Here is a 19,847-nt window from a genome sequence, read left to right on the forward strand (position 1 = left end):
AGCAGATCTGATTAGAAATGTGCAGTATATCCTTTCTGAGACAGCAGGAAAGTAAATTGCAAATTAAAGTTTTACAGAAGGAGAGGAGATTAAAAAAGACGCACCAGAAAGAAAGAAGAAAACAGATGGAAATATAAAGGACGTAGACAAGGGTAGCGTATGTGTTAATCATATTGGTGTGTGTCAGCAGGGACAGGGCGCTCAGCGAAGCCTTGCCTCAGTCCATTTCTATTAATAAGAGCAGTGTAGGAGGCGGCTGAGCCATTGCCATCCCCAATACAGCTAGAATACATCCACACAGCACTCCAAGGTTATAAAAGCTCAGCAACTGTGATACAAGCAAAGAAGTGTCAGGATGCTACTGAATGGGCAGGAAAATGTTTACATATGTACACAGACAGCATCGACAGAGCTCTAACTAAAGAGACAACTGTTACCTTCCACTCCATCTAGCTGCTGTGTGGAGCCAAAACAGATGCTGAATGTGACAGAGTGAGCTTTGATAGGCCGAGCAGCCGAGCTGCGATTGTGTTAGCACAGCTGTACAGACGCAAGCAGATGTGACTTTCGTTGAGAGATAAGCTGAGTCACAACCATTACCCCACTCCCCCGCCTCACCACCTCAACATGACCAGGACTCTGTGACATATAAAGACAGACAGGTGTGGGGGTTGGGGTGGGTGATGCCGATGGTTCAGGAACAGGTAAACGAGGCGCTCTTCTCTGCTGACTCCCTCCAGTTTCTTGTTTTGTTTTGTTCTCCTTCTTCTTGTTTCGCAGTTTGTTCTCCGCATTGATCGTCGTCCCTCCCAACAATGTGACAGTCCTGTACACTCTGTGTTGTGTGTCTGCCACAAGCTCTGTCTCTTCTCTGTTTTCTGTCACACTGTGGGAGTGGGATGTGCTTTACTGTTGCAATAACACAGAAGTATGACGGTTTAGGACAGAGAGAAGGAATCAGGCTACAACACAGTTCAAATTGCAGCTATGTTAAGACACGAAATGGCACAGCGTACAGGGCTTGCCTGATTCTGAACAGTATGTTATATACCTGCAATATAACATCGCACACATAAGTACTGTGTTACAACAGAATGAGCCTGTACCTACCAAACCCAGTCTACCAGCCAGTCCATGCCTGCTATGCTTTGCTCGACTTTAGTCTAGTCCCACCATATATTTATGTGCTGATTGCATGAAACCGATTAACACTGTGTGTCAGCTACATGCTAATATATTTACATATGTGCTGCTGCAGTACCTCAAATCCAAGGCTCTCTTTGTTAGGTTTGACTAATTGGAAGCCTGCCTGGTTGAGGTAAATGGCGAGTCGCTTTTTTCAAACTGTTGAGTAACTTTCTCTTCGTCACTGCCGGTGGCCAGGATGAAGAGCGGAGCCAGCAAGGCCTGGGGGAATAACCAGGACGGGGTGGTGGCCAGCCAGCCCGCCCGGGTGGTGGACGAACGCGAACAGATGGCCATCAGCGGAGGCTTCATCCGCAGGTAGGAGGAACGCTTGGATGTGTGCGATTTTACGGGGCACATTCATCTTGTCTGGAATATTTCGAGGCAAGATGAGGATAAACGTGCACATGGCATCGTTTTTGGCCTCACCGGCAGCCCGACTAGTCTAGCAAAGCAGACCAGCCTTTATGTAGCACTGAGATGTCCGTCCGCTCTCGCCAGCCACTTTGTTAGGTGCGCTGTTCTAGTACTCTTACTTTTCCTAAAAGAACTGCTTTAATCCTTCATGGCATAGAACTGACAACATGCTGGAAACATTCCTGGGTGACTTTGATATTGATCCATACTGCTGCTACAGACCCATGATCCGCATTTCCCGCGCTCTGTTAGATCAACCCGTTCTCACTCCCAAAGCGTAACATTTTACGCTAGGTGACAAATCGTCAACATATTACGTTTTCGGCTACCCAACACGTTCCTACATGACGACATCGGAAAACTGAGGACATATAAGAACTTAAATCACTTTGGGAAAACACTATTTCACGTCATTACAGTGCTGGTTAAGGTTAGGTTTAGGGCTGCAATACAGGGCAGGAATGTCTATTACTGCGAGATCGTAATTCCACTGGATTTAATCCATAACCCGGCGCGTACCATAAGAACGCGGAAGGTCACCATTCGCGTTCCTCAGGAACGCCGTGGGACGTGACAAAACGTCGGGATGTTGCGCCTCGGGAGTGAGAACGGGCTCGTTAGATTGAGATGTGGTGCCTGTGGAGATCATTTGAATACAATGAACTGTAATGATTGGAGCTTTGTGACGTGGTATACTAAGGGATACACATGATCAGCAATAATACTCGACAATGCTGCAACATTTCGTCAATAATCAAGTGTACAAAAGAAAATCCCATCACTAGATCACCACCAGCCTGAACTATGAATCCATGCTTTCATGGTGTTTGTGCCAGAGCCATCCAGATGTCACAGCAGAAAGTTTGAAATATCCTGGTATTTTTCATAATTTCCTAAACTTTCTTCAGCTCACTGGCAGTAACCACATACACGGATAATCAATTATTCCACTTTTTACATAGAGTCGGCCTTAGTCAGTATTTAAATGTACCCACAAAGGTACTCACAGGCAGTGTTGGGCAAGTTACTTTGAAAAAGTAATTAAATATAGTTACTAGTTACTTCTTCAAAAAAGTAACTGAGTTAGTAACTGAGTTACCAGATTCTAAAAGTAACTGATTACTTGAAAAGTAACTATTGCGTTGCTTTAAAAAAACGTTTAATCCTCTGGGGTCCAGGGTACAATCGGCCATTTTTAACTCCTTCTGATGTTCCCTCCAAATTTTACCTTTAACTGTTTATCTGCCTTGTTTGGTCTCATTCTTTTCAGCACAACCTCACGTGTCTGAATTTACAGTCATGTTTTCATTTTGACAGACTGCATTAACACAATTGATTTAAAATCAGACACAAAACATAAAATCAGAGTAGAAAAAGTGATATTTTTACTGTAACAACCACACATTTCAAACTATTTATAGAAGCGGGAGCGTGCAGCTGCTTAAAGCTGTAGCGCCCGGATTACTTACAGCTACTTCCTGCACCTGAAGGTGCGGTGAGCTGAACACAGCTTCAACCGTCTGTTTGCTGAAAAATAGTAACGCGACTGCACCTCATTTTCTTGTTAGTAACAGTAACGGCGTTGTAACGATAGAAACAGTAATTAGTTAGATTACTCGTTACTGAAAACAGTAACGCCGTTAGTAACGCGTTATTCCCATCCCTGCTAACAGGTACTGAAATCAGCTCTACTTTTAGTACTTTAGTGATACTTAATGTAACAACGAAAGAGCAAATGAAGGCGTTTCTACTTGAATACCATCGACTAATAGAAAAAGCACGAGTCCACAGTTCAGCATCTACTGAAGGTCGAGCTACATTAGCTACATGAACAGCTGTAAATAGACTGAAAGTCAGATAAAGACGAGGAGCAGCAGAAAAAAACATTCATTATCTGGTTCTTGTCTTGTTGTCTTCATATGTAATCAGATTACCTGATGGAGAACTATAATCCAAATCTATATTCTTGAGAACAACACAGGCTTTAGACTTTAATGTGGATATTAGATTATATCATATTTCACATTCAGTTTTTTAATCTGTGTCTATATATTTGAAAAACTGGGAATTATATATCTGGATATTTAACACTGTGACATTGTGATATTAATAAAGAAACACAATGAACAGGATCCTGCGGTCAGTCTCTGCTCTTTGGAGGTTCAGAGGTGAAATATGGACAACAGCAGTGGCACTATGTGCTGTACTAGTTACTGCAGAGATAAATGTGACCTTTTGTATGGTAGGGTAACAGACGATGCCCGGGAAAACGAGATGGATGAGAACCTGGAGCAGGTGGGTGGCATCATTGGCAACCTGCGCCACATGGCTCTGGACATGGGCAACGAGATCGACACCCAGAATCGCCAGATCGACAGGATCATGGAGAAGGTACACGCACAGCTTTTTAGCTTTTTCTTCAAGCGCACCGGGTTCATGTAATCACCGAGTTGAGTCATCTTGCTTATTTAGTGAGTTGCCTCCTTGCAAATATAACATATAACCAGTGTGGACACGAAGGAAAAGCTTGGAAAGCTTGGTTTGTATACGACACCAGCTCCGGTTCACAAAGCTCAGCCAGGTTGGGTCTTTTATAGGCTGCAAGGTTTTCTCCATGGATATTCCAACATTCACGTACATCCCTGTTTCCTGGTTTGGTTTAACTGAAACAGTAAGAACATCGAGTGGCCACGTTGTGAGGATGTGCAAGAGTGCTGTGAACATGCCCGTAAATTTGCAGTTGATGAAATGCTGGTGATTGGTTAGAAAGTTTTAAAATAATGTCCAACCTTAAGACTTAAATAACTTAATGCCTTTGACGCAGAACTGTGCAACTCTTAATTCTAAGACATAAAGGAATGACAGTCATTAAAATCAGGTCAGAGATAAAATGTAGAAACAGCAAAGAAAAGTTGTCTTACCTTTTATTTTCTTAAGCATTTCTATATTTAATGGTCTCTTTGTATAATAGAGTCTTTTTAAAAAGCTCCATCTCTAAATTCAAAGCTCTACCACACCAAAAGTACAATGAAATCTATCTAACCGGGTACTAAAGATAAAACACCAAAATACAGATCTGTGGAATCAATCAACAAAGCCCTCTCATTACCTTTTCCTCTCTCACAGGCCGACTCCAACAAGACCAGGATCGATGAGGCCAACCAGCGCGCCACAAAGATGCTGGGCAGTGGCTAAACGCCCGGAGTCCGGAGCGTGAACGTCCCGGCGTCCCGCGCCACGCATCGATAGGCGCTGACATGCTTTCATCATGGTATTGACCTTCTAGGTTTGCACACATGCACATATCACCTCCCCGCCCATTGTAAATGTTGTTCTGTGTCGTCTGTCGAGCTTTTTCAAAATGATTGTCCTCGTAAAAAGATGATTTCTTATACTCCGTATATCATTCTTTCCAAAGGTTGTATATAGTGCTGACTTGATGGATCTCTAGCTCACCTGTGAAGTTTTTATTCTCTATGTCAAATATATATATATATATATATATCTCACATATCATATATATATATACATATATATATATACACACGAGTACACTTCTCTGGATGACAAGTATATAATAGGAATGCTGTACAAGCTGTTTGTTTTTTCTTCCTTTTCGGTATCTCAGTATCGTCTTAGTAAAACTGTGTCATTACATATAGGCTACTGTCATGCTCCTTATTTTGGTGTTGTCACAAAAACAGCAGGAGAAGATCGATGGCAAACACGAGTCACTAAGCGGCGGTACAGTTGGGCGGGACGGCAAAGAGCACTTACAATCAAAAGGCAGTCCTTGGTCCATTTTCCTTCATCGCAATCATACTGAGTTACTGTTTAGACAATGTGCAACTAGACTCTCTGTAGCTGTATTAGACATTGCATTCCAAGTGATGTGAATTGTGCGTTCTCTGCATGACAAATGGTAGATTTTAGTCTTATAAATAAAACCTGTCTGAAAAAATATATATAAAAAATGATAACATGGCAGTAGCAAATTGACAAAACGCATGCTCGGTATTAGGACACAGTTTATCGTTCCATACTCCTGCAAGTTTGCAATAGTGCCACTCTTTCTGTCTCGATATATTTACCGACTGTGACCATCTCGTTGTACAATAATGCAAAAGGGATCAAAAAAGTGAGATGAAGTTGAAACAACTGAGGACTTTGGGTTGTATTGCAAAAAAATGACCTGTTTTCTAAATGATTATGCAGTTCAGTGATGAAGATGTTGATTATATGATGAAAGCTGAGGACTGGTTGTGTACTGTATCATAGGTTTTGGATGCTCTGAAAAAAATAAACGTTTGCAATGTAAAGCAAAGACGCATATTTCTGAGAGACCTTACTTTTATAAGAAAACCGTATATGTAAGTTTATTCTCCCCGTGTGGTTTGTTATTGGTAAGAATAATGACAATATTAAATAACAATTACAACTATACTCTGAAACAAAAAAATACATACAAATGGGTTTTTTTGTTGCTTCTGTACTTTAGAGCTATGCACACCAAATCGCCAAAATGTCAAGTAGTTAGAGTAAGGTGATGAATTACCTAAACCTGAATGACACAATAGGTTAAACTGTGAGATTGATGTCCTCAACGCATGTAATACTAAAGACTCCCTCTCTGTATCCTGTCAGTGTGTGAAGTGGTGGACATTTTGTAGCTAGCTGAATTGATTAAAAGTAATAAACCCTAGTTGCATCCGTGTCTGTCTTTATTGCTTAGAGACTCCAATCTCAATCTCTAACGTCCAGGGTGGCATTTACCCAAACTACCGCTCACTTTTTAGATTACACCTTATGTGGCAGACAGTCCACCCGATGGCCCTGTTTTCTCTAAACAAGAAGCCAGCAGTCCAGGGATACACTGACAGTCAACAAGATAAAGCATTTGATATTCATCTTTGTGGTGTTTAGCTTTGGCGCAAGTTTAATATATGAGAGGAACCAGACTGAAAGGCAAGAAGTGATTCCTAAAGAGCCAAAACATTCAGAAATGTCAGCTGAGGAAAACACGGTAAATACAGAAGTTTCAGTCGAATAACCACAACTGCTAAAACGTTTCTCCCTTTTTAACGACCTAAATTTAACTTTAAAAGGTTTTATTGTTTCATAACACAAAAAAATTATAAATCCCTTCTGCTATCCTTTTTTCCTTTCACAAACTTCTCCTCGGGAAAAACACAATTGTCACATTAAAAAAGAAAGATTCACACTTTTTTCACATCAACTGTTTCAGTGTTTGTCATTTTCTGATATGTTGCCAAAATTTCCATATAAGCAAGTTACATGCTAAATATTAGCTAAACTTCCATGTGCAGCGTTAGCTTACCTCAGTGCAAAAACAACAAGCTTAGCTGTGTTTTTTGTTGAATCTACAGAAAAAAGAAAGAATACCAATCACAAAATTGTTTTGTATGGGATCAAGTACTGTTTTACAGTTGCTATGATGGGCTAGCTAGCTACTAGCTGTAGCTTTATGTTTAGTGAACAGACCAAGCAGAAAACTCTGGGGGCTAAAAATGAAAGTGGCACAAACTGCAGGTCTTCCACCCAAGTCCAAACTGTTCCCCACTGTCCCCATTTCAAAATGCCAATCTTTACCTCAGAAATTAACATATTTAAGCCAAGTGTTTCTACCTTGATTCAAAAATATAAGGAGGGATTTTTTTTGCTAACTCACTCATTTAAGTCTTATTATAGCTCAAACGGAGCATTTCTCAAATATGGGTACAAAAACATTTATGACAGCGATATCCTGAGGTCCCTATTGCCAGTCTTGGCAGCCGGGGGTCAGTCCGCCAGGGCCTCCGCTCCTGGCCGCCACCCGGCACACAATGCACCCGACCCCTATGGCGCCTCCTGCGGGTGGTGGGCCTGCAGGAGGATGGGCCCATGTCTCCTCTTCGGGCTGTGCCCGGCCGGACCCCATGGACTAAGGCCCGGCCACCAGACGCTCGCCCTCGGGCACCCTACCCTCACCTATGGCCACGAGCTGTGGGTAGTGACCGAAAGAACGAGATCGCGGATACAAGCGGCGAAATGAGCTTCCTCCGAAGGGTGGCTGAGCCTCTCCCTTAGAGATAGGGTGAGAAGTTCGGCCATCCGGGAGGGGCTCAGAGTAGAGCAGCTGCTGCTCCACATCGAAAGGAGCCAGCTGAGGTGGTTCGGGCATCTGACAAGGATGCCCCCTGGGCGCCTCCTGGGTGAGGTGTTCCAGGCATGTCCCACCGGGAGGAGGCCCCGGGGCAGACCCAGGACACGCTGGAGAGATTATATCTCTCGGCTGGCCTGGGAACGCCTTGGTGTTCCCCCGGACAAGCTGGAGGAGGTGGCTGGGGAGAGGGAGGTCTGGGCCTCTTTGCTTAGGCTGCTGCCCCCGCGACCCGGCCCCGGACAAAGCGGATGAAGATGGATGGATGGATATCCTGAGGTTTCAAAGTGGCAGCCAGTCAAGGATGATAAGCAATCCTCAGCCATGCTTTATACAGCCTAAAGTGTATGTTTATAAAAAAAATTCTTCTCAGAAAAGCATTTCTTTTCTTTTCTTTATTAATTTTTCCAATATTACAAATACATTGTCAAGTTTGCTGTTAGCCAAGTTTAGATTACCCATGTTGGTTTACTGGTGATGGTTTTAATGGGATTAGCTAACTTCTCAGTAAATGCTAACTGAATGCTAGGGGAACGTAACTGGTCAAATTATGTGCATCAAGCTTCTCATTTGAGCCAGATGTGCTATATGGATGAAAGAGTTAATGAATTAAACTGTGGTACTGTAGTAGGACATATATTTGTCCATATAGTGTACCAGAAGAATGTCATGATTTGGACTAAATGTGGCCTGATGGTGGTGTCGTGGAAAGTTTGTAATGTACATCAATGACTGCAACGTCAGAAGACGCTTTCTCTTTGGGACACACATAAATGTGAGCACCTGATTCCTAATGAAGACAAATCGTGGAGGGAAGAACAGAAAGACTCAACGACTGAAGAAAAAAAAGGTAAACCTGAGCTTCTCTGAAAACAAGAGAAAAATGTTTAAATTATTACAATAATGATGCATTTCAGCAGAAAAAAACTAAACCTTTGTAATGAACCAAATCCATAATTACTTACTAAAATAAATAGATGAGAACTGGACTAATCTTCCTCGAGTGAAGTTATCATCAAGTTTCTTTAGTGAGTTGTACTTTCAGCCATTTGATTGTTGGTCTGACCAACATAACATTTTGTTGTATTTCAGTTTCACACTTTGTCTGTAGTGTGATTCTAATGCGTACATGTTCCATAAAGTCATTTTTATAGAACATATATTACATATACATATATATATGACAATGTCAATAAACTCTCCATTTTCAAAACTATTTCTTTCTGGGAATTGTTTCAAGGTTCAGGCTTTACAGGGATGATTTATGGTATGAACAGCAAATTCAAACTATTTTAACTGTGTCAATGAGAAGAAAAACACAGCAGCCAGATGAAGAAAAGAGAAAAGATTACTTTTAGATATGCATTTTCTGACTGTCCAAAATAAAAGTGAAAATAAAGGTGGTTGCAAATGGAGAATTTGAGGACTTTTTAGTTGTAGACGTTTCGAATGTGTAGTTAAACAAGTCCCACCCAGTAAAGTAACTGTGTTGATCCGTCCACAGCCCTGACATAACACAGCATGTTGAAAGAGTAGGTTTGTCTGTGCAGTCCTCCCTTCTCAGGTTTATTCAGGCCCAGCGATGTGGGCCCCAGCCCATAATCCTCCTGCAGACACACCTGTAGAGGAGAGTATAAAGACCTGCGACTCAACTGTGTCAGACACGAAGCTCCGAGGAGTCTCTCCACAGCAGCTCTGCAAAGAAGCTCCACAGCTACCAGACCCACTCTGAAGATGAGTCCCTCTGTCAGCCTGCTGCTGCTGCTCGGCCTCTCTCAGGCTCATCCTCTCATGGAGGAAAGAGGAGGAGGAGAGGGCCAGGTGGAGGAAGACCACACCGTCGATATCACCACCAGGATTCTGACCGCAAACAATGGCAGCAACGAGATCCTGCTGGAAGGAGACATCCTGCTTCCAAAAAGCAGAAATGCCATTAAATGCCAGAGTTACCAGAGATGCCTGTGGCAGAAAGACAACAACGGCCTGGTGACGGTTCCCTTCGCCATCAGCAGTGAGTACAGCAGCGGGGAAAGGCAGCTGATCAGAAATGCCTTGCAGTCCTTCCACAGCCAGACCTGTGTCCGCTTTGTCGACCGTAAGGACCAGAACGACTACATCAGCATCGAGAGCCAGAACGGATGCTTCTCTTTTGTGGGCAGACAGGGAGGGAAGCAGGTCCTGTCTCTCAACAGGCAGGGCTGCGTCTACTTTGGCGTCGTCCAGCACGAGGTCAACCACGCTCTGGGCTTCCAGCACGAGCAGACCAGGAGCGACCGCGACTACTACGTCAGGATCAACTGGGAGAACATCGACCCACAGATGGCCTACAACTTCGACAAGCAGGACACCAACAACCTCAACACTCCCTACGATTACTCCTCCATAATGCACTATGAAAGAACAGCCTTCTCCATCAATGGCAGGGAAACCATCACCCCCATCCCCAACCCCAACGTCCAGATTGGCCAGAGGCAGGGCATGTCCTACTGGGACATCAGGAGGATCAACCTGCTGTACGGCTGCTGAAAACACACGTTAGCTTGTCTGATTAGAAGTTTTCATTTGTTCCCAAAGGTTCTTTCATCAATGCTTTTTCAGTGTGTTAATATTCTCTTTAAAAAAGTCAAACACAAAAATAAAGTGCATTAAAATGGTGTTTTGAACATGTGTGGCTTCATCTGGTTTGCAACATTTATGTTCCTTTGGTCTGGATCAGATGCTCCTGATGGTTTTACACGGTGTTTGTTCAAACTTTCATTGATTTCAACGAGCACCGTGACAGAGCCTCCACCATGTTTCACAGATGGCTGTAGCACTCACTGCTGTACCTCAGTCCTGACTTCCTCCATATATACTGATGATTTGAAGCAAAATCTAATTCTAATTCAGGTGTAAGAATTTGTTCCTGTTTCTTAGGGAAATTAACTCTAATATCCAGTTTTCCCATATTATTATTATTTTTCTAAGGAAATTGATGTAGTTTTACTTGAATAATTCATAGATTATTTCTAAGTGGCTTAACAAATAAAAAACGATTCCTTCAGACCCCTGAAGGTGTTTAGTGAAAGATTGTCTTGTCCTGTAAGTTGCAAGGTGGGGCCTCCGTGGATCGGACTTGTTTTTCCAGCACTGGAGAATTTGGAAGACAACTCAACACCTCAAGCTCATTGTTGTGCTCCTCAAACCCTTCCTGAACCCTTTTTGCTTTGCTGAAAGAGGCCACATCCATAAGGCAATATTGTTTCCATGAAAGGGTGTACATGGTCTGCAATGCTTAGGAAGGTGGTACGTGTCATAGTAACATCCACATCAGTGTCAGGACCCCAGGCTTCCCAGCAGAACATTGACCAAAGCATCACACTGCCTGATTTGGAGATCCTCTGACCCGGTCATCTAGCTATCACAATTCAGCTCTTGTCAAACTCCCTCAAATCCTGAAGCTTGCCAATTATTCCAAGGTTCAAGGTTCAAGGTTCTTGATTTGTCACATGCATAGTTATACAAGTATAACACACAGTGAAATGTAACCTGACACGCTCCTCGACATGTGCAAAAATGGGGGGGTAGAGGAAGAACATTATATATATAGTATATACGTGTTCCTGCTTCTAACTTGTCAACTTTGAGGACAAAATGTTCACTTCCCCCCTGATATATCCCACCAACTAACAGGCATCATGTCACCAACTGTCAGCAGTCATGATGTTAAGCCTGATCAGTGTAGGGTCAATCTGTAGGCTTCTAAAAGAAGACGGGACTTAAAGCCTCGGTTTTTTCACAAGTGCTTTGCATTTGTGAACTGAAATGTAGCTAATTATATCCTTTCCCTTCACATGAATAAATGAGGGGAAAACACCAAGAAATGAAGGATGAAAAATGGTGTTTATTACGATACTTTGAAAGAGATTATCAAAATAAATTCCTTTCGTTTTAGATCAAAGTACACAGCTTTTTACAGAGGAGGGCCAGGCCTGAGAGTACTCCGAAGCATTAGTGCTGCAGCGTTGCTCCAGAGGAGGATCGCTCTCCCTCTCTGTGGCTCAGGTTCATCCATTATTGAGCAGGATAAAAACATCCTTGACAAAGACCAGAGGATGTTACGGGAACACGGCGGACTGTTTGGGTTTTGGAGCCACTGTAACAACACATTCTGCCTCATCATATAAACTTGCTCTCGATTCATTCGTTTTCTGATTCATGATGATAAATGTAACGTTAAAAAAATGCATTGTATGCAGCAGTCAGTCAGTAGATTTTTGGCTATCGAGAGAAGGATACTGTACTTATGAATAAACAATAAACAAATAAAATAGTGTGTAAATACATATTCCAACAAACTAATGCATTCTCATAAACTTATTATTGATTAACAGGAGCAGGTTTGTGGAAGCTGCCATGTGCCCCCACTATATTTTAATATAGTGCCCAGGAGGGAGACCTCCCTTCCCACTCCTGGCATCTAATGTATGTGGCTAGACACCAGTGGAGGAGAAGAGAACCTGTAGGTATGTATGTGCTCCAGAGGGCCATAAAATTCATACCTGCACCTCCCGACTTAAGATGTGAAGGATTGTACCTATGTTTTATCAAGGGCTCCCCCTCATGAAAGAAATGAATGTGTGAAGAACAGAGACAACACCACTGACAATAAAATGTCATCCTCATCTCATAAACATGCTCATTTATTACCAGTATTGCCACAACCTGCAATACTGCTTGACTAATCTACGATAACTGTCAGTAGATTAGACACACTCCATCCATCGCTAGACAGCTGACAACAAGCTGGCTAAACAACAGCAACAGCTGATTATAGGCTAATGTTAGTTAGGTGCAAGTGTCCTAAAAATCTCGCTTTACCTCTGATAGACAGTTTGATTACACATTATATGAGTTTATTCACTAAACAGTCCAACAAAGTTGCATCGATTTCAAAGGCAGTTTCACTAACAGAGGCTAACAGAGGCTAACAGAGGCTAACAGAGGCTAATAGCGGCTAATAGCGACTAACAGCGGCAAACAGCGGCTAACAGCAGCACTTACCAACATCATCTCAGTACAGACGTCACTGTACACAGGAGTGAACATCTCTGACTCCCTGACCTGTATCGGAGCCCTTTCCCAACTTTTACAGCCTCTTCCAAGGTAAATCAAGGTGGACGCTTCTCACTCATTATTAGCATTTGAGTTAAAAATGGACCTACCTTCGACTGGATCCGCCCCAGGAGAAAAACTCAGGATCAGATCCAGTCCAAACAGTAGTAGAAATACACCCGTTGTAGTGGTTTTCATGGCTCTCTCTTGACAAACTAAAGCATCTTTGTCCTACAGCAGCTGCTGTCTTCCAGCTGTTCCCTACTCTCACAAGAACTACAGTCAGGAAAACTGTTTCACAAAATTATTATCAGTTGGTTTTGAGTCGAGGTGTTAATTTTTGAGTTCAGGCACTTCAACCTGTACATTTCAACCTGTACACTGACAAAGTGTCCTAAGCAAGTACTGCAATCTGCACCTATGAACGGCATCCTCTTCATGTATAGATAAGAACACATTGTTGTCTATGAATGTTTTCTGTCCTGAAGTTGAGTTTTGGTCATTAAAACTTGTGTCTGCACTGAGACTTGTGCACATACTGTATCTGGCTGCAGGCAATCCCCCGAGCACAAGCAGCATGCCTCGTTTTCCACACGTCCACTCCTTCACAGCCTTATTTGTCACACTACCCCTACCTCGCTCGCTCTCCAGTCTACTCAACTCCACCCCATCCGTGCCCTAAGACACCCCCTCCCCCACCCCCTTTATTTTAATATATTCTCCACTAGCCTCTCTTTGATCACTACTCTTATCCTGCTGCCGAGCTGTGTGAAGACAGCTGCCCCATCTCTCTGCCAGTCACTGACACAGTCTAGGATTTGGTTTTGTCAGAGTCAGCAACTACACCCTGCAGGAATAACAGTGTCCTGTAACACACACACACGCTCACACACACACCGCTCACACACACACGCTCACACACACACACGTCTCACACACACACACGCTCTCACACACACACTCACACACACACACGCCACACACACACACTCTCACACACACACACTCTACTCACACACACACTCCACACACACACACGCCTCATCACACACAGCACCACACACACACACACACACTCTCACACACACACACCACACACAATTTCTCACACACAGACACGCTTCGTACACACACACACGCTCTCACACACACCGCTCACACACACACACACACTCACACACACACACGCCACACACACACACTCACACACGACACCACACAGACACGCATCACACACGACACGCTCACACACACACACGCTCACACACACACACACGCTACCAACACCACACACACACAGCTCACACACAGCCACACGCTCACACACACACACGCTCACACACACACACACCACGACACACACTGCACACGCAGCACACACCACTGACACACACGACACGCTCAGCACCACACAGTGCACACGACACGCACCACCAGCTGCACACACGACACGCGCACACACACACGCTGCACACACGGACACAGCGCTCACCAGCTACACACACCACACACAGCACACGCTCACACACAGCTCACACACACACACTCACACACACACACTCACACACAACACGCTCACACACACACACGATCTCAACACACACACACTCACACACACACATGCTCACACACACACATGCACACACACACACACGACCACAACCACACGCTCACACACACACAGCTCACACACACACACTGCCACACAACTCACACACACACATGCTCACACACAGACACGCTCACACACACACATGCTCACACACACACACGCCACACCACCTGCTCACACACACACGCTCACACACACAGTCACACACACACATCTCACTCACACAACACGCTCACACTACACACATTACACACACACACTCACACACACACATGCTCCCACACACACAGTCTCACACACACCACGCTCACACACACTCACCAACACATGACTCACACACACACGATGCTCACACACAGACATGGCATCCTATCCGTCGTTAAGTCTGACGTCACTAGCCGTGTCTGGGCCTAAACTCCGCTGCAGGTCCATATATCAAACGATCACTATGGCATTACTGAGAGTTGAAAAACTGTCTAAAGTCTTTCATCTTTAATAAAATGATCAGCGTTCTGCTCTACCAGGTGTAACAATTGAGTTTAACATCCAGGCATCCATGAAAACGGAATTTATGACATTTAACGGAGTTAGAAGTTAGCAGGAAGTTAGCTCGCTAGCTTCTATCTAAATACAATATAGCATGTCCTGACTGCGGGGTTTTGGAAACAAATTCAAACGTACAGCTCTGTTATCACTTCCAGCATAAATGAAGACAGAAAACTAAACAGCAGTGACGTTTGTAGGGTTACTGAAGTTGGGCTAGCTGGTATATAATGATGTGCTACGTGACCGCTAGCGACACAGCTATGTTAGCATAATATAAACAAGCTAACTTTTTTTCCACTCGATAAAAGTTAACGTGAGTGTTCTCGGTGGTCAGGAACAAATGTAATCGCATGGCAGGATGCTGTAAAAGGACCAAACTTCAGCCAGGAGAACAACTGAGATAATCCATCCACAATACGAGGTTAGTCATTCATATACTGCTGCATGGGCTGGGCTGTAGTTACATCCTAAGGTTTTAAAAACTGAGCTTAAATAAATGATTAGCGGTAATAAAAGCCGAGGGAGGTCAACAGTGATCACTGACTGTTTTAGGAGCTTTTTGAGATCAAATAGAAGAAAATACAAAACATTAAACATGTTAACAACACAAAAGCCATATTAAACGCAGACTACTTTAGGCCCGGAAGTAGGATTCGTCACGTCATCACTTAACAATCGGATTATACATTCTTCACTATGTCATAGAAACATGTAAAAGATTATCCATATAAAAGCCTTTGAAGTCTTCGAAAAACAAAACTCTGGCATGTGTAGAATTCCTGTTTTTGTCTCTTCAGAGTTAACTTATTCACATACACAGATACCAGGATTAGAGACTGTATATCATAGCATACTGAAAAATCGTTGTTTCATAATATTATGGTAACATCATGGTATCAAATTTGGCATCAAATATCAATTTCATTTTATTTATATATCACCAAATCACAATAACAGTCACCTCTGGGTGCTTTGTACTGTCAGTTAAGGACCCTACAGTATTAGGCCCTAAAAATCAGATGATTTCCAAAGAGCAAACAGTTGGTGGTAGGTGGGAAGAAAGAACTTTTCCATCCACCCATTCCTTGGATCATCCCTTTGAGGGTCGCAGGGGGCAGCTGGAGCCTATCCCAGCTGTCTTAGGGCGAGAGGCAGGGTTGGCCCTGGACAGGTCGCCACTCTGTCACAGGGCTAACACACAGACAGAGGCTACGTCTACACCAAATTTGAAAACAGTGTTTTCATCTAAAAACGCTCCGCATCCATACTATCGTTTCCAATAGTTTCCGAACACTTGTTCATCCACGCTGAAACGTTCCTGTCCTGCGCATGCGTGAAACATAAGACGATTCGATCTGCCCTTATTTCTGTCTGCGGTTTATTTACTTTCCAGCTCTTTGAAACGTGGCGACAAAATGTCGAGGAAAAGTTTTTTAAGTGGACTAACAATGAGGTTGTTGCTGCGAGTAACACAAAAGTACAAAGCTGCAAAAGCGAGTGAGAATTAAAGAATTTGAAGAAAAGCTTTTTGGAGCACGTACAGACTGATATTAATCTTTAACAAAATTGAGAACAAACAAAACAGCTGCTGTATAATGCCCTCCGCTATCTTAGTTTAATTGGTCACATGACTGCATCATATGACTCAAATGTGTCATTGTTTCCGAAAGCCTGCGGTTACGCTGTCCACACTGTGACACGAAAACTGCATTTTCAAATGTATCCGCTTTGGAGAGCGTTTTCAGAAAGCTCAGTTTTCCTTGACCAAAATCTGCGTCTCAGTGTGGACAGGAGGGCAAAACGCAGAGGAAAATGGCCAGAGACCATTCTCACTCACATCCACACCTATGGGCAGTTTATAGTTTCCACTTAACCAATCCCCACTCTGGAGAACTTTTCAATATTTTAAGTTAAAACAGAAGTGCAGAGTGCTAGGACCAATTCTGTGTACACTATACATGCTTCCCTTAGGCAGCATCATTAGAAGACATAGCATACATTTACACTGCTATGCAGATGACACCCAGCTCTATCTGTCCATGAAGCCAGATAACACACACCAATGAGTTAAACTGCAGGAATGTCTTAAAGACATAAAGACCTGGATGGCCGCTAACTTTCTGCTTCTTAATTCAGATCAAACTGAGGTTATTGTACTCGGCTCTGAAAAGCTTAGAAATATGGTGTCCTGTGACCTTCAGTGTGCATATTAAAAATATGTAGGACTGCTTTCTTGCATTTGTGCAATTCCTGTCTCAAAATTATTCTGAAAACTAGTTCATGCATTTGTTATTTCTAGTGCAGACTTGTCCCCAAAACTCCCCAATTTATCCAAGATTCTGTATTGACTGGGACTAGAAAGCGAGCATATACTGGCTTCTTTTCATTGTCTCCCTGTTGAAACCAGAGTTGAATTTCAAATCCTTCGTCTTACTTGTGAGGTCTTGAATGATCAGAATCACTCTTATCTTAAAAACCTCATATTACCACATCGTCCCAATAAAGCACTTCAATCTCAGGCTGCAGGCTTGTTGTTCTGAGGATATTTAAACCTAGAATGGGAGGCAGAGCCTTCAGCCCCTCTTCTGTGGAACCTGCTCCCAGTATGGAGTTTGGAGACCTAGACTCTAAACTTTTAAGATTAGGCTTCAAACTTTCCTCTTTGCTAAAGCATATAGTTAGGGCTGGACCAGGTGACCCTCAATCCTCTCTTAGTCATGCTGCAATATGTGTAGGCTGCTGGGGGATTCCCATGATGCACTGGGTGTTTCTCCTTCTCACACCTCTTTTCACTCACCATGTGTTTATACGCTACCCTGTGTTTAATCATGAGATATAATTAATCTCTGGCTCTCTTCCACAGTGTGTCTTTTGTCCTGTCTTCCTTCCATCACCCCAAATGGTTGCAGCAGAGGGCCGCCCCTCCCTGAACCTTGTTCTGAGGGTTACTTCCCATTAAAAAGCAGTTTTTCTTTCCCACGGTCACCAAGTGGTTAATCATAGGGGTTCTTCTGATTGTCAGGGTTTTTTAAACAAAGTAGTACAACTACTTTTAGTAAATGATTGAATATTCCTTAAAGGTTGGAATCATAACAAAGAGGCAACGAGTTTCTCTGCATTTTTCCAACATTGTTTTAATTAAGTTATCTGTATTTCTCTATCATTCCACTTCAACGTTATTTTTAAAATAAGACACAGATGACCTTTTAAATAAAAATAAAATGCTCTTTATTGTGTGGCAGTAGTACAAAGATTGTTTTTCATGCGCTTTGCTGCTTCTATTTTTATTACCATTATTACCAGTCCATACATGTAAAGGAGAATAAATGAATATTACAGCCATGACTGTGCAAAACAGAATCTGGGAGTTGAAGCAGATAGGGAGCGAAGTGAGGGACATGACACGAATATCCGTGCAGCTACAATGGCGGAGCAGAGACGTGCAGAGGCAGTCCAAAGGGGTGGGGCTGCTCGCTGCTACGCAGAGGGAAAACACTGCAATCTCTCCCTCTTGCTCACCTTCTTATAACACCCCACCCATCCCTCCTGTTTCTCATCACACTGCACGCTGGAGCTATTTAACGTGGAAACCTCCGCCTGATGTGTTCTGTCAGTGGACAGTTTCCACTGCACACACAGGCTTAAAAGCAGCTTTCTGTTTGCATGTGCGAGCACAGCTAGAGCTGATTTAATGGGGAGGTGCTGACAGCTGAGGGGAGGGAGGAACAGGCCAGAGGGAGGACTCGCAATTAGCTGAAGGAGTAAAATAAAAAAGGTAGGAGCACACTTTAGACTCAACATCTTATTTTAGATCAAAGATATCTTCTACCTCACATAAGCCTCCTTGTGACTGTGACTCATTTTAGTAGCACACCCACAGTCTTTAAATGGAGGCCGAACACTGACTCTGTATCCTCAAAGGCATGAAATGACCTCTACTGTCACGTTGGGCTGTGTCATTGTAAATATTTGTCGCGGATGAGACAAGGGAAACAGTGACACCTGCTGGTGCAGAAGGGTTTGGTTTAAGTGGCTTACTGCAAGTCATCCACACCACCCAACCAAATACACAGACTAGTAAATGGAAGCAGCAGGTGGCTCAGCTCATAATGAAAAGAAAAGTGTAATAACATCAGTCTGATAAGCTTGTTCCTGTTTTGTGTGTGCTTGAGTCACAGTAAGCTCTTACAGTTTAAAAAGGAGCCAGCACAGGCTATACCAGGAACTTCATCAAGGTGACACTTTAGGCTTTACTTCACAAAGCAGAAGAGCATATGAAGCAACGCTGCTGTAAATCAAGCTCATGCACTAGCATTACAATGCAGACACAAGAGGTCCTTGTTGGTAAAGGTACAGCTGGGCTCAGTGGGTGGGGGCCTGTGTGGATCGTGTTTCCTGGAGTGTCCATTAGCCCACCCAACAAAAAGTCAGAGGTTCCCTGACATCAGAAAAACGTCAAAGGTGAAAAGCCTTCAATATGGATACTGAATTGGTCACAGAGAGTTACAAAGACTCACACAAACCACTCACACTCTGACTGACAGCTGGGCAACTTTATCTGATTACCAGCAGATTCAAACCATTCCTGCAATGATGAGGCGGTGCTAACAAAGAAGTTTAGACTGTCCGCAGGACTGGACCACACCTCCTAACCTTTGAATCCAGCTGTGTTCAGTCTCATTACCGCAGGTTGTATAAAATCATGCACCTACTGCAAACTGGAAGCATTTCAGCCACAAAGCAGCAGCAGGCCACGGTGCATAAAAGGCCAGCTGACATCTGCTGCGCCCAAGGACATGTCCTGGTCAAAAATGACTCCAAGGTTCCTCACAG

At 43.3% G+C, this 19,847-nt stretch overlaps 2 protein-coding genes across 2 annotated transcripts in view; both read left to right on the forward strand.

The window, feature by feature from the left end:
• snap25a (synaptosome associated protein 25a) overlaps window positions 1–6,304 on the forward strand; it is a 32,509-nt gene extending 26,205 nt beyond the window's left edge. Inside the window, exons 6-8 of the mRNA XM_005917143.3 lie at window positions 1,384–1,503; window positions 3,849–3,993; window positions 4,729–6,304. Of these exons, the coding sequence (XP_005917205.1) occupies window positions 1,384–1,503; window positions 3,849–3,993; window positions 4,729–4,797 (334 nt within the window). The 3' untranslated portion in view covers window positions 4,798–6,304. The remainder of the gene's footprint in view (window positions 1–1,383; window positions 1,504–3,848; window positions 3,994–4,728) is intronic.
• A 1,638-nt stretch (window positions 6,305–7,942) lies between these two features.
• Window positions 7,943–10,416, forward strand: LOC102301089 (high choriolytic enzyme 1-like). The gene has a single exon (XM_005917138.3). The coding sequence runs from the start codon at window positions 9,497–9,499 to the stop codon at window positions 10,286–10,288; it is 792 nt and encodes a 263-aa protein (XP_005917200.1). The 5' UTR covers window positions 7,943–9,496; the 3' UTR covers window positions 10,289–10,416.
• The last annotated feature ends 9,431 nt before the right edge of the window (window positions 10,417–19,847 follow it).

The sequence above is a fragment of the Haplochromis burtoni genome, unplaced genomic scaffold (assembly GCF_018398535.1).
Source record: "Haplochromis burtoni strain Fernald_Lab_line unplaced genomic scaffold, NCSU_Asbu1 Contig_22, whole genome shotgun sequence".
NCBI classification, from domain to species: Eukaryota; Metazoa; Chordata; class Actinopteri; order Cichliformes; family Cichlidae; genus Haplochromis; species Haplochromis burtoni.